General features: G+C 41.8%; 1 protein-coding gene across 3 annotated transcripts in view; it reads left to right on the forward strand.

Moving 5' to 3' along the window:
- The first annotated feature begins 5872 nt into the window (after positions 1-5872).
- Positions 5873-14059, forward strand: part of Cul3 (cullin 3) — an 82323-nt gene continuing 74136 nt past the window's right edge. For all 3 annotated transcript variants that reach the window (XM_050161089.1, XM_050161090.1, XM_050161091.1), the window contains exon 1: positions 5873-6021. In XM_050161089.1, the coding sequence (XP_050017046.1) occupies positions 5956-6021 (66 nt within the window). In that variant the 5' untranslated portion in view covers positions 5873-5955. The remainder of the gene's footprint in view (positions 6022-14059) is intronic.

Raw genomic sequence — 14059 nt, forward strand, 5'->3', positions numbered from 1 at the left:
ATAAAAATGGAGATGTGTTTTTATGAAGTAATCCGGCATGGAGAAGCTTTCTTTTGTTCAAGCTGTAACTGTGTCTTGTATACTTGTAGGTCTTAGACACTTCTTCTCTCAGGACATAAGGAGAAAAAGCACAGGATAAAGATGTATAGTTCTTACATGTTCAAGTTTAAGTGGTTAGTTTGTAGATGGTCAGCCTACTGTCATTTCCCTTTAATCACACGGCATCGTACAATGTGGTATAGATGCTGTTAATAATGTCTGATGACCTGTAATACTTGTTAGAGAGACAAAGAAGAAAGAAGACCTAGCCCTTTCACGAAGGAGCTGGGACTCTCTATGTATCCATCTTCTAATCTGAAAAGCACACAACTTCCCTTACCATGGTCTTGGTCTGTTCAGAACCATTCCATTCTAATTGAATTGCTGGGCTGTGAGCTGATTTAATAACCGATATCTTTACAATCAAACATGTGCGTCTGCGGTAGTGATTATAGTGGCTTGATGTCCCGGACACCTAGAAACTCATGGCCAAGAAGAGGCTCTATTATTCCCTCTTACAGGCTCTTCACACTTTGCGGTGCTTTTTACAGTCTGGGACTTAGAAGAGCGGCTGGCCCACCCAGCTGCCTGGCCTGACCTGTCGGATTGCACATCCTCCATGTGGATAATGGAAACGGGGCCACTGTTTCCCTGTGTCAGAACACTGTCAGCAGGCGTAGGAATAATAACTGTCAGGCACACAAGATCTAGTGTGTTCTATTGCAGTGTGCTTGCTCTGTTGGGACGGCGGCTGCCTGCACAAAAGATAATATCCTGAAAGGTCATCTTTTATTTGCAAGTCAGGGACCACCAGGAGGCATACAATAGTCTACTGAGGCTTAGAAGGTTTTTCATATACATTTTGAGGATGCTGCTTCCCTGGAAAGAAAAAAAATCTCTAATTTCTGGACTGGAATATACAGGAAGCTATTGCTCATTTCAACTTGAGTTTGTGGTTCCTTCCTTCCTTCCTTCTTTCCTTCTTTCCTTCCTTCCTTCCTTCCTTCCTTCCTTCCTTCCTTCCTTCCTTCCTTCCTTCCTTCCTTCCTTCCTTCCTTCCTTCCTTTCTATTTTTGGTTTTTCGAGACAGGGTTTCTCTGTAGCTTTGGAGCCTGTCCTGGAACTAGCTCTTGTAGACCAGGCTGGCCTCAAACTCACAGAGATCCACCTGTTTCTGCATCCCGAGTGCTGGGATTAAAGGCATGCGCCACTACCATCTGGCAAAATTCTTTTTGTTTTGTTTGCCTTTTTTTTTTTTCAGACAGAGTTTCTCTGTGTAGCTTTGGTGCCTGTCCTGGAACCCACTCTGTAGGCCAGGCGGGCCTCAAACTCACAGAGATCCACCTGCCTCTGCCTCCTGAGTGCTAGGATTAAAGACATGTGCCACCACTGCCCACCTGAGTTTGTGGCTTCTAATTTTTTTTTCTTTTCTTTTCGAGACAGGGTTTCTCTGTGGCTTTGGAGCCTGTCCTGGAACTAGCTTTGTAGACCAGGCTGGTCTCGAACTCCCAGAGATCCGTCTGCCTCTGCCTCCCGAGTGCTGGGATTAAAGGCGTGCGCCACCACCGCCCGGCTTGTGGCTTCTAATTTTGAGATGCAAAAAAGAACTTTTATATTCTGTGATGGTGGGCCTCAACTCATATATTCGAATACTCTAGTACTTCACATATATAGTAGCATTCAGGAAATACTTGACTAAATAAATGAATGAACAAATAAGTCAACAAATTTTATTTAAAAATTATTTGTTTTTATTTTATGTGCATTAGTGTTTTGCCTGCAAGTATCTTTGTGAAGGTGTGGTATCCCCTGGAGGTAGTTACAGGCAGTTGTAGACTGCCACGTGGGTGCTGGGAATTGAACCCAGGTCCTCTAGAAGAACAGTCACTCTTAACCACTGAACCATCTTTCCAGCCCCAAAATAGTAAATTTCTTAATGCAATTCATTATGAAGCATTTTTATATTATCTTGGTGGTTAAAATCTAAGAAACAGGCTTGGCGGTGGTGGCACACGCCTTTAATCCTAGCACTCAGGAGGCAGAAGCAAATGGATCTCTGTGAGTTCGAGGACAGCCTAGTCTACAGAGCGAGTTCCAGACAGCCAGATCTATTACACAGAGAAACACTTGACAAAGATCAAACATTTGGTAGTGATTCTTTTAAATGCACTTAAATTTTGCTTAAGTAACACAAGCATGAGTATCTGTATTTGTAAAACAAATGAAAGAGATTATATCACTTTACAGTTTGCATAGAGTTAGGTCTTAAGGTAATTAATTCTTCTAGTCTGGCCTTTGGTGTTTTCCAAGTTCATGGAAAACTGAGAACGGTCAATATACTGTTTTTCATAAATCTAAATCAGTCAATGAGAGAATAGTTCTTTACTCAAAACTTAAATCTTCCCAATTTATGAGTTAAAATATCTCTTGTTTATTAAAATTATGGGGATAATTGTTCTTGTAAAATTTTTAATTTAAATAATTTGTTATTTTTTTAAAAACTTGCAAACAAATAAAAACATCACATACATAGATTCAATGAACTTCTATAGTTAGAATTGACATTCAGAATGCAAGCTGTGGGCTTCTATTAAATTTGCACTTACTACTGAATATATTTTATGCACTAGTTTACCACCAAAAGCAAAACAAAAAAATTAGCTTTCTATCCTCCCTTATAACTTGTGTTCATTCCCTGCATTTAGTACTTCTTGATCCTGATATATAGCCTTCTTGTTCTCTTTTCTTCATGAGTACATTTGTCTATATTGTACATAGATTAGTGGCTAGGTTCTCCTTATGAGAGGGAACATGCAGTTTCTTTCTGAGGTTGTGTGACCCCACTTATACATTCTAAGCCCATCTAATTTTCTACAAATTTAACTTCACTTTTCCAGCTGAGTAGTAAAAGAATAAAACTTGAATTAATCAATTATGTGTGTGTAAATCAGAGAACAACTTCTGAGTAGGTTCTCTCCTTCCATCTATCGGCACTAGAGACCACTCAGGTCCTCAGTGGGTATCTGTCTAGCCATCTCACTCATCTGGTTGTTCCTTTTTATTTGATAAAATAAAACTGATAACCTTAAAAGGGCTCTCCAGCTCTCTAAAGTGTTTTCCTGATTTGTGGCATCTGAGCTGCAGACTGGCCTTCAGATATGATCCATTTTATAAAAAACATACCAGTATTTACCTATTTTTTTTAGGAAGTAGTATAACTTAGGCTTTAATGAATAACATAATGATAGCCAGCAGGTATTGCATGACTGCTGTGATTGCTTTCAAATTTTTAAACTTTTATTAGATTATTGTTGCATATGTGACTATGTGGATGTTGAGATACTATATCTTCTGTGTGTTTGTGTGTGGTGTCAGAAAAAACCTTTCGAGGGGAGTTCTTTTTGTAACCTCTAGGCAGGTGCCAGGGACAGACTTTGAGTTCATTAGACTTGAGTAAGGCAGCACATCTGCTTCTGCCACCACATCGACCCTTTGATAGCTTTTAAATGTATTCACCCATTCAAATTTGATTGCAACTCGGGAGGAAATGCTGTGTCTCCATTTCGAAGATGAAGCCCTCCAGGCAAAATAGTCAAGTCTTTGCCCACAAAGACAAGTTTTAGACAGTTAATAAGGTAGCAGACCTTAGATTCAAACCACTGGCTCCAGAACATATATTAAATTTTACTAACAAACGGAGTTATGTGACAAGACCGCCAACAGAAAAGTTTCATATTCTGATAATTATGGAAAGAGAGATCAATTAGCATACAAATTATAAACTCCTATGCAACACTTACTATATTTGTCAGAGCCCTTCTTGGTTTTACTTAACTCATTCTTGATGTCTTATTTTTAGTTTAGTGTAAGAGACATTCTCCTTAAGCTTCTGTTTTGATTAGTGTGTGTGTGTGTGTGTGTGTGTGTGTGTATGTATATATATATTTGTCTTTTTGAAAAAGGGTTTCTCTGTGTAACCACCCTGGTGGTCTTGGAATTCACAAGGTAGAACAAGATGGCCTTGAACACACAGATCCTCCTGCCTCTGCCTCCCTAATGCTGGGGATTAAGGGCGTGGTAAATATATTTTATTTTTTCAATGAGGAATTTTCAACCAAGGAGAGCATAGCACTGTAAGCTTAGATATTATAAATAATTTAGGGCTAATCTGACCATAAACAAGCTTTATTAAGTTTTCTATTTTAAAAAGTATTTGGAGCTCAGATTTCAAATGTAGATGTCCACCCGGACAACAGTTCATTTAAAATGTGAAGATCAAAAACTTCGGGAGAAACTCAAATTTTCCTGAAGAGCTGGAAACAGCAATTGACCAAGTAGGCAAATTAGGAAGTAGGATTCATACTAATTTAAAAACAAAAGGTAGTCGAACTCGACATTTCAACTATAGGATGATGAGTTCTCGAACAAACAAAGAAAAAAAATGCTTCAAAACCTACAGCAAACTGAATTTCTTTTTTTTTCTTTTTTTTTTTGGTTTTTCGAGACAGGGTTTCTCTGTGGTTTTGGAGCCTGTCCTGGAACTAGCTCTTGAAGACCAGGCTGGTCTCGAACTCACAGAGATCCGCCTGCCTCTGCCTCCTGAGTGCTGGGATTAAAGGCGTGCGCCACCATCGCCCGGCCAGCAAACTGAATTTCATGGCGATTTTTGTTTTAATGATTTACACTGCTCTTGTAATGGTACAAAAGATTTGTTTGGCAGGTGTCTATCATTATGTTTAACAAATAATTAAAATAGTAGGCACTTGTTCTATATAAATAAAAACCGGATTTTGATATTAGTTGGCTTTTGATCCTCCAGAAAATATCAATTAACCAACAAACGCAGGAGCTTGCACGGTGTAAGCAAGCCTGGTGGCCTTAGTTCTGAGGCATTGCAACACCCAGCGAAATAGAGGACAGCAGTTTCTAACTCCGCAGGTAACTCAGGCACGAACCCTCCTTCCGAGTTTGGCTGGGGCTCAAGTACCCATCCCTAGGCCACGTGCCCTAGAAAAACACAGAACAGTTCTAGGACGCAGACCCAGCCCACTCGCAACCCACGCCCTTTCCCAAGACTACCTGCAACCCTCGCCAGCCAAGCACAGCCCGGCCAGCCCAAGGCAGAACCCTCCCAGCTTTGCTCCCGGAACTCCCCCCCCCCCCCCCGCTCCTGCCTCACGTGACGCATCATCCTCGCCCTCCACCAATCAGCGGCCACCTCCGCCTACCGGGGTCTCTGTCGCTCCTCTTTTGAAAACGCAGCCTACGCCTCCGATCACAGTCCCCGCCCCTCTCCCGCCGCCAGGCCGCTGACCACGCCCATCCTCAACTCCACCCCCTCCATCAGTTCTTCTCCCGGCGCCCACCCTTCCCGGGCTTCGCCCCGCCCCGTCCCGGGCCGGCGCCCGCCCTGATCTCGCGAGATCTGACGTGCGCGCCGCGGCCTCCCGCCTCCCCTCCCGTCCTCCTGCTCCCTCCCCCATCTCTCCACTCTCCGCTCTCCTCCCTCCCTCCTCCCCCCTCCACCCTCTGGGCCGGATCTCGTCTCGCTGAGGCGGAGGAGGAGAAGGAGGAGGAGGAGGACGTTCGGCCTGCGCAGTGAGATGTTTGTCCGTCGCCGCCGCCGCCGCCATCGCGGAGAAGCGCGATAAAGGCAGCCGAGCCCGGCGCGAGGGGAAGCCCGCGGAGCCGCCGCGCCAGCGCAGCCCGAGCCCGAGCCGCCCGAGCCCGAGCCGCCGCCCCCGCTGCCGCGGCCGCCTAGGGGCCGGCCCGCCGCCCAGCCCAGCCCGGGGGCCGCGCCGCCGCCCCCCGCCGAGCCCCGCGGCCGCCCTCCCGCCTTCAATGTGACACCGGCGCCTCGGAGTGCGAGCCGCAGCAGCCGCCGCCGCCGCCGCCACCGGGGAGGGGCCGAGCACCATGTCGAATCTGAGCAAAGGCACGGGCAGCCGGAAGGACACCAAGATGCGGATCCGGGCCTTTCCGGTGAGTCGGTCCTCGGCGCCCGGGACCCGGAGCCGCGGCCGGGAGCCGCACGCGAGGCCGGGGCTGAACTCCGCCAACAGGCCGCAGCCCGCCTCCCCTCCCCCACGGCCGCCGGTGGCGGGGCGCGAGCCTTCCCGGCAACGGGGCGGCGCGGGCCGGCGCGCTCGCCTCCCGGGCCGCCCCGGGGCCTCCTTCGCGACGGCCTCGGTCTCGGGTGTCGCGGCCCAGAAGGGACGCGCGTTGCCGCCGCCGCTCTCGCGTGGGGCGTGTGTAACTTTTGGCTTGTGGTTTTCCGAAGGACCCGGCTTGATTTGGACGGTGGTGAGGGGAGACTGCCCGCCTCTGCCCCCTCCTCAGTCGGGAGCCGTCTCGCTATCCGCCTGCCCCACTCGGTGACAAATGCCACCATCAGCACCGAGCATAGAAGTGTTTATGTAGAGCATCTCTGGTCCTGCAAAACCTCCTGAGCACTTCACCCACTCTGTTCAGTATCCTCCCTCCGCTTCTGGGAGGGGAGGCACGGAACGAACTGGGCTCTTGGTTTTCCATGTCTTAGCCAAGGAAGTCCTCAATAGTCGCCACGCAGGCTTGTTTTACCTTGTAGGATTTTAGCGAGAGCAAACGTTTTCTCAGAAACTTTTTTTCTCCTGGCGTTACATTGAGTCATAGGCTTGCGGTGTTTAGTAGATGGAGTGTAACTTTGGATGCCATGCCTTGATCAGACAGCCTGTGGCAGGCAATTAAAACGTCCTGTTGTAACAGGGAAACTGGACGTACTTGCTCTTGTCGCCACAGTAACAGGTAAAAGTCAAGTAGACACACCGGCAGGCCAGCAGGTTTTTAAAAGTAAAACCAAGGAAACTTGTATGTATTTTTCTTAAAAGGGTCATAGCATTCTGTCCAGTGGGAGGGAAGGGGGACTTTGTCATCATTTTTTTAAACAGGCTTTTCTTGAAGTACCCTTTGCAGTGAGGAAGGGAAAGATGACAGTGTTGTCCGAGTTGACTAACTTTGCCCTGGAGAACTTTAGGGCCTCTGAATTCTTAATATCAAAAAGAAAAGTACATATCTGATCCAGAATTGCGAATTTGCAAGGAACGCATTGTCAGTGTGTAGAAACTTGAACCTTTCTGTAAATAAATGGGGTCTTTGTGAACAGGGAGGGTACAATCAGGAGAATGAATTATCTTCATAATAATTGCATTATGAATGATCTTTTTTTAATAAAAGATTACACCAGAAAGTGAGAAATACTGGGACGACAGCACTAATAAAAAGTTCACTAGTGTGTTTTCCTTTGTAGTTGGGCTGTGAACTTGAATTTGAGTGATAATAGTTTTCTTACTGAATCAACGATCCAAGTGACTGTCAAATCTTTCTTATCCCTCTTCCCCCTGCTTCTTTTTTTTTTTTAAATCAACAGTGACACTGGTTTTCTAGGAAATGTTTGCTCTTGGTGCTGTTAGGTTTTGAAGGCTTTGTTGTTTAGTAAAATGTTGAAGAGCTTTTATCTGACAAGTTAATATTTTTCAGAGTAACCAGTTCTATCTTTATCAGTGTTCGCATCTCTCTGGACCTCTCTATTTCCCTGCTGGAATCTGTTTTCCTTTCCCATTTCTTCATTGGTCCAAGATATGCTGAGTGCTCTCTACAGGCACTGTTTGTCACTAGGGCTTGAGAATTCATCAGTAGATGTGGAAAGGTAAAGATTTTTGTTTTCTGGAGCTAGTGTTAGGGAGTAAAAGCAGGAGAGAATTTTATTCCATTAGCTGAAGATAGTGTGTGATAATACATAGTACTGGAACTGAGATTTTTATTTTGGTTTGTTTTTTGTTTTTGTTTTTTTTTTTCTAGTTAATAAGTAAATAACAGTCACAGGTAGTTCCCATTGAAAATAATCAGCTGTTGTTCGGGACAGATAATGGTCCAGTGATACTTCATTGACTCCTGGGAGTCGCGTCCTTAGACTGTCAGAGTTCCTTTCATAGAGATTAGTGCTCTTGTGTATAACAGCCCACATGAACTGCTAGTCAGAAGTTGTAAATAGTATTTCACACATACTATGTATGTGTGTGTATTCCTACCACTGGTGTATGGTAACACCATGTGGAGATATAAGTTAGTTATAATTTACGGCAGATTGTAGGTTAAAAAGTTTCAGTTGCTCATTTCAAGTTTGTTGGGGTTTTTTTCCTCAAAAAATTGTTGTGTAAAAGGAATGAGTAAGTTTGGATTTGATTGGTTTTCACTGTGTAGTAGTGGTCAGTTTATGGAATAGTTAGTGTATATACATGAGAGGACTTCAGATACAATTTTACCAGATCAGACAGGTACAGTCATATTTTTAGTTTGTATTTTAAGTTTGCCTTCACATTATTCAGCATAGTGAAAGTTACACCACACCAGCTTAATGCACAGTTTAAATTTTTTCTGCTCCCTTCCATTTACATTTTTAAGTAAACATACGAAATTTAAGATTACAAATTTCTGTGTACTTTTGACAGTTGACAGAAAAAAAGTTGACCTAATTTGTAGACTTTTCTTCATTATATAGAATATAGATTATTTTAAATCTTTTGTTGGTAATTAAAAAAAACAATTGTTGGGGGAGGGATGGGTTTGTACATGGAAGTGTAGGTTTCTGAAGAGGGCAGAGGAGTCAGATACCACCTTGGAGTCATCCTGAGCTACCTATTCCAGTGCTGGGTTCTAGTCCTCTGAAAGAGCAGTGGGCACTTTGAACCACTGAGCCACTGATCTGGCTCCTGTTGATAATATTTTGTAAAAAGTGTACACAAAGTATCAGTTGGCTACAGAACTTGATTATTATTAAGAAGGGACATTACATATGGGTTCAGGCCAAGTAATTCCTATGGAAGAGATTCTTTCCTTGCTGTTAGCATGTGTTTTCATTCCTGTTCTGTCTCCTGCATACTCTTCCTGGGGTAACTTTTCTGTGAAAAACCGTTCCTCTCTGTATGGTCCAGAAGTTTGTTCACATGGGCTTTAACAGGCATGGCTGGAATTGGAGGTATGATTCTTGAATGAAAATGCTGTCCTCTGTCATTTACCATTCTTGGCATCATTTAGAAGATTAGGAGTCACTCCTGTGATGTGACCTGTCTGTTTAGAAAGCTCCCATGGGTCCTGAAAGTAACTTCAGTTAATAGTCTATGAAGCATACTAAATCATAACAGGGACAACTCTGGATGTAATCTGCTCTGTGATTGTAGATGTTTTACCTTTGCAGCATGGGCAGTGGATGATGTCCACAAAGTGACAGAAATGCTAAGATCATTCATGAGAAACATTAGAGCATGGAGAAATAAGATAAGGACTTGGGGATAGATAATGTCTTTTTTTTTCTATTTCTAGTTACAGTAATATTTGCCAGATTTAAAGAACGTCTTTGAACTTTACAATAGGTTTGTTTCCTAGAGGAGGTACTTGTTAGAACTGTTTGTACTGAATCTGTAGGAAAGCTAAATAACAGTCTTAATCACACAAACCCAGGAGTAAACTTTTCATTCTGTATTTTTTCTTTTATTTTTCTTATATTTATTTTATGTGTGTTGACATTTTTGCCTGTACTTTTGTCTGTGTGAGAGTTCCAAGTCCACTTACAGCTGGAGTTACAACTGGTAACAGTTGTAAGTCACCATTGAACCTGGTTCCTCTGGAAGAGCTGTAAGTGCTCTTAACCCCTGAGCCATCTCTCTAGCCCCTCTGTTATTTTCTTACAGAGAAATTATGGGGAAACATACCAAAATGCTGCTTATATTTATGCCTACAGACTTAGTAGCTTATGTATAACATTTATAGTTTGGAGTTAGTGAAGCTTTGCTTAAAATAAGAGAAGATAAAAAGCGTAATGTTTTCCTTTTTAAAAAAAAATTGTTGTTTGTATGGTTTGCCTGCTTTGTATGTCTTTTATCACTTTTTGTGCCTGTTGCCCTCAGAGATCAGAAGAAGGCATCATCTCTGGAACTGAAGTTGTAGATGGTGGCAGAGCACCTTATGGATTCTGGAAACTGAACTTTGCATCCTCTGCAGTAGTAGCAAGTGCTTTTAACCATTGAGTCATCTCTCTGGGCCTCTTACTTTGGTTTTTAATTATGTGTATATTTGTGCCCATGAATGCAGGTTCCCATGGAGGCAAAAAAAGATGTTGGATTCCATGGAATTGGAGTTAAGGGAAGTTGAGGACCAAGGGGCTTGGGTGTTAGGAACCAGGCTGGGATCTTCTGAAAGAGCAGTGCACACTAACTCCTGAGGCATTCAGAAGAGTTGGGAAAATTAGTGTGTAGGCTGAATTTTGTTTGTGTGCAAGAGAGAGAATTGGTGCCTGTTGTTGTGTCTGTAATGTGTCTGTGGGTATGTTTGAGGCCAGAGGACTTTGGATATACTTGTCTATATTACCTTACTCCCTTATGATATGTTCTCTCCCTGAACCTGAAGATGGGCTGGCAGCCCATGAGTAAGTCTCAGCAATCCTTCTGTCTCCACCCTTCCATAGAGCTGAGGTTACAGCTTCTCATTCACACATCCTGTGCTGAGCTTTTTACATGGGTACTAGAATCTGAGTTCAGATCCTTACATAGCAAACACTCTTGCCCACTGAGCCATCTTATCTCTTCAACACCTTGAATTTTAAAGCCTATTTGCACAGTAGCATAGTCTAGAAATGTGAAAATTTACCTTTTGTGTATGTAATACATTAATTAGGAAGTTAAATCATTCACATAAAATAGTCATTTGTTTGAAGATCATTCATTCATTAAATGTAGCTTAGTGGTGGTAGTAATAACATCTGTCCAGTTCAGAAAGCGTATAGAATTATGACAAGAAATACTACACTTTTCTTTGTATTATAAATGTGGAGAACTTAGAATAGATTTTTTTGTTAACTTTCATTCAGGGTTCTCAGAAGGGTCTTTAATATATAGACTTAATATGTTACTGGATAATTTATTTTAAAATAAGTTAATAAAATAATATATTCTTGTTTGCCTGTTGTAAAATGTATTAATAGTAAGAGTCATTGAGATAAAATATGATATGTAATTAATAGATTTATTATGGTTTGACAGTGTAGTAGACTTTCTAATCATGAAAGTGATAAGAAGCTAATGATAGAAAATATGACAGTTCCAATAGTCCTACCACTTGGAAATAAAGAATATTAGCATTTTGATGGTTCTCTTTTTAATGCTTCATACCACTGTGTGATTACTTAGTCAAATTCAGTTTTATTTTGTATATTACATTTTTGTGGTTTTGTTTCTTTTTGTGTGGTGGAGTTTGAACCAGGGCCACAGATATGCTAAATAAGTGCTCTTAACACTGAGCTTTTATATCCCCCTCTGTGTATTCTTTTTTTTTTAATTATTTTTTTTTATTTTATGTGTATTAGTGTTTTGCCTGCATGTGCATCTGTGCACCACATGCGTTCTTGGTGGCTGAGGAGGTAGGAATTGAACCCAGGTCTTTCACCAGTACTCATAACCACTAAGTCTTGAACTCCCTGTATTCCTTTTTTAATAATGATTCCTTCAGTACATATGATTTTATTTTTGAAACATTTTTAGTCATTGGTTTTAATTTTAATCATTCACATTCTGTCAGGTATTTGATTGACTCTATCTAGGAAGTTCCTATTTTCTCTGTACAGAATGCAGCTTGGACTCTGCATAATCTATGATTCTAGAATTACTGAGCTGAATAGAGTATATTACATAATGAATATCCAGAAAGGTAGACTGCTAAAACTTAGTTGAATGCTTTCCAGGTACTGACTGGGCAGTCTAAACTTGATTCTTGAAGCTCTATACCAGTGGTTTTCAACCTGTGGTGGTTGTGACCTCTTTAGGGATCAAACAACCCTTTCCCTGAGGTTTGCCTAAGACCGTCTGCATATCAGATATTTATTTACATTAAGATTTATAACAGGCTGGGTGGTGGTGGTGCTCACCTTTAATCCCAGCACTCAGGAGACAGAGGCAGGTGCATCTCTGAGTTTGAGGCCAGCCTGCATTAAAACCTTGTCTTGAAAAACCAAAAACAAAACAAACAAACAAACAAAAAAAACAAAGGTTCATAACAGTAGCAAAATTACAGTTAGGAAGTAGTATAGTATATGATTGGGGTCACCACAACACGAGGAACTGTTTAAGAAGTCACAGCATTAGGAAGGTTGAGAACCAATGTTGTATGCTATCGTAATTTTAATCTGTTTTACGTGCGAGGGCTTGAGAATTTAGTGTGCTTGCGGTTAGTCTGTAAATATGAGAAACTGTTTCTGTTTAATGTGACTAGGAAGCCTACACTTCAAGATTGTTTGACTTCTTTGAATCTTGGCCAGATACATCCTTTTTTATTTAATAGGTTAAAAAAAGAACTACTTGAGCCTTTTTGTGTGTATGTGTACGTCTCTTGTTTTTCACTATTATTAGTAAGGGTAAAAACTATGGGTAAACCCTGGGGAACTTTTAGTTTTGAAGCATTTGATATATGTGTTAGTTGTATGGCTAAAAAGTAAAAAGGCGGTGGTAGTGCACATCTTTAATCCCAGCACTCGGGAGGCAGAGGCAGGCTCTGTGAGCTTGAGGCCAGCCTGGTCTACAAGAGCTAGTGCCAGGACAGACTCCAAATCGACAGAGAAACCCTGTTTCAGAAGAGGCTGAGAGAATAGCAGTTACAAGTGTGGGCTCTGTAATGCTGTGGTTTGAACAACAGGTCTACTTCTTTATAGCTGTGCTGTCTTCTAAATTAGCCTCAGTTTTCTCTTAAAATGAGAATACTGAAAGGACATGCCTTACCATCTTGTGTGATAAAGTAAAGCTTAGAATTTAACTAGCGCACAGTTAACTATGTCACTATTGAGTCATGATTTTGCCATAATCTGAATATTAAAATTGTAATTTTTTGTAGGTAGATTGAAATTCTGTATACTTATTTAGTGATTTGTCCTCCCTCCATATTTTTATACAAACTCTAGGTTAACGTTTCTGAAAGTCTGTAGAAACAATTTGCAAACCACCCAAGAATGCAATCTAAAGGATATAGGGTTGGTACCTCTGGGGTTCTGCACAGAATGCTACTGGTTCTTGGAGAGAGAATTACCAGCAGTTCTCAACCTGTGTGTCTTGACCCCTTTGAAGGTCAAGCAACCTTTTACAGGGGTTTATCTAAGGCTATCTGCATATCAGATTTACATTATGATTCATAACAGCAAAATTACAGTTATGAAGTAGCATTGAAAATAATTTTCTGGTTGGGGGTCACCACAACATGAGCAGCTGTATTAAAGGGTGCAGCCTTAGCCTTAGTAAGGTTGAGAACCACAGGTTTAAAACACCACCGTTTTTTGTTTGAGTGTTATTTTCTGTCTCCTCCCTTTCTTGGTATTGCTCCCCAATTAGTTTATGGTTTTGTCCAGTGCTTATACTAGACAGCTTTTTGAACCACAAAATGTGCATGGGTAGTGGATGATTGATAAATGAGAAACTGGTTCTTTAAGCCAAACAATTGTAATTGATTAATTTAGTGCAAGTGGTGGTTTGAAATGTTTGGGTGTGTAAGTGAAGTCAGATCATTAATGATCCTGTATCATTTTTCTTAGAAGGGTAATCTCCTTAGTGTTTAGAACAAATTACTTGAAAGTAAGTGGTATGATGGGTTACCAAGGTGTCTAGATTCAGCAGTAGAAGTCCTAGTCTCTGGTACAGGTTTTTTTTTTTTTTTTGGTTGGTTGGTTAGTTGGTTGGTTGGTTGGTTTTTCGCTCTGAGGGGACAGGTACGCTTAAGGGTGCAGAATGCAGTTACTGCGCCACAGCTATCATCTATTTAGGCTCACACTCTTGAGAACTATTATTTTCCTTTCTGACCATCTTTTTATTAATGCTCACTCAGACTTTGAGTAACTTAGTGTCTCCTTCATAGACAAATTATCTCTAGTTCAAGTCCCTTCCCTTCCCTTCCTTCCTTCCTTCCTTCCTTCCTTCCTTCCTTCCTTCCTTCCTTCCTTTCTTTCTTTCCT

This window comes from Alexandromys fortis, unplaced genomic scaffold (assembly GCF_014885135.2).
Source record: "Alexandromys fortis isolate MF-2015 unplaced genomic scaffold, M_Fortis_MF-2015_v1.1 scaffold_98, whole genome shotgun sequence".
NCBI lineage: Eukaryota > Metazoa > Chordata > Mammalia > Rodentia > Cricetidae > Alexandromys > Alexandromys fortis.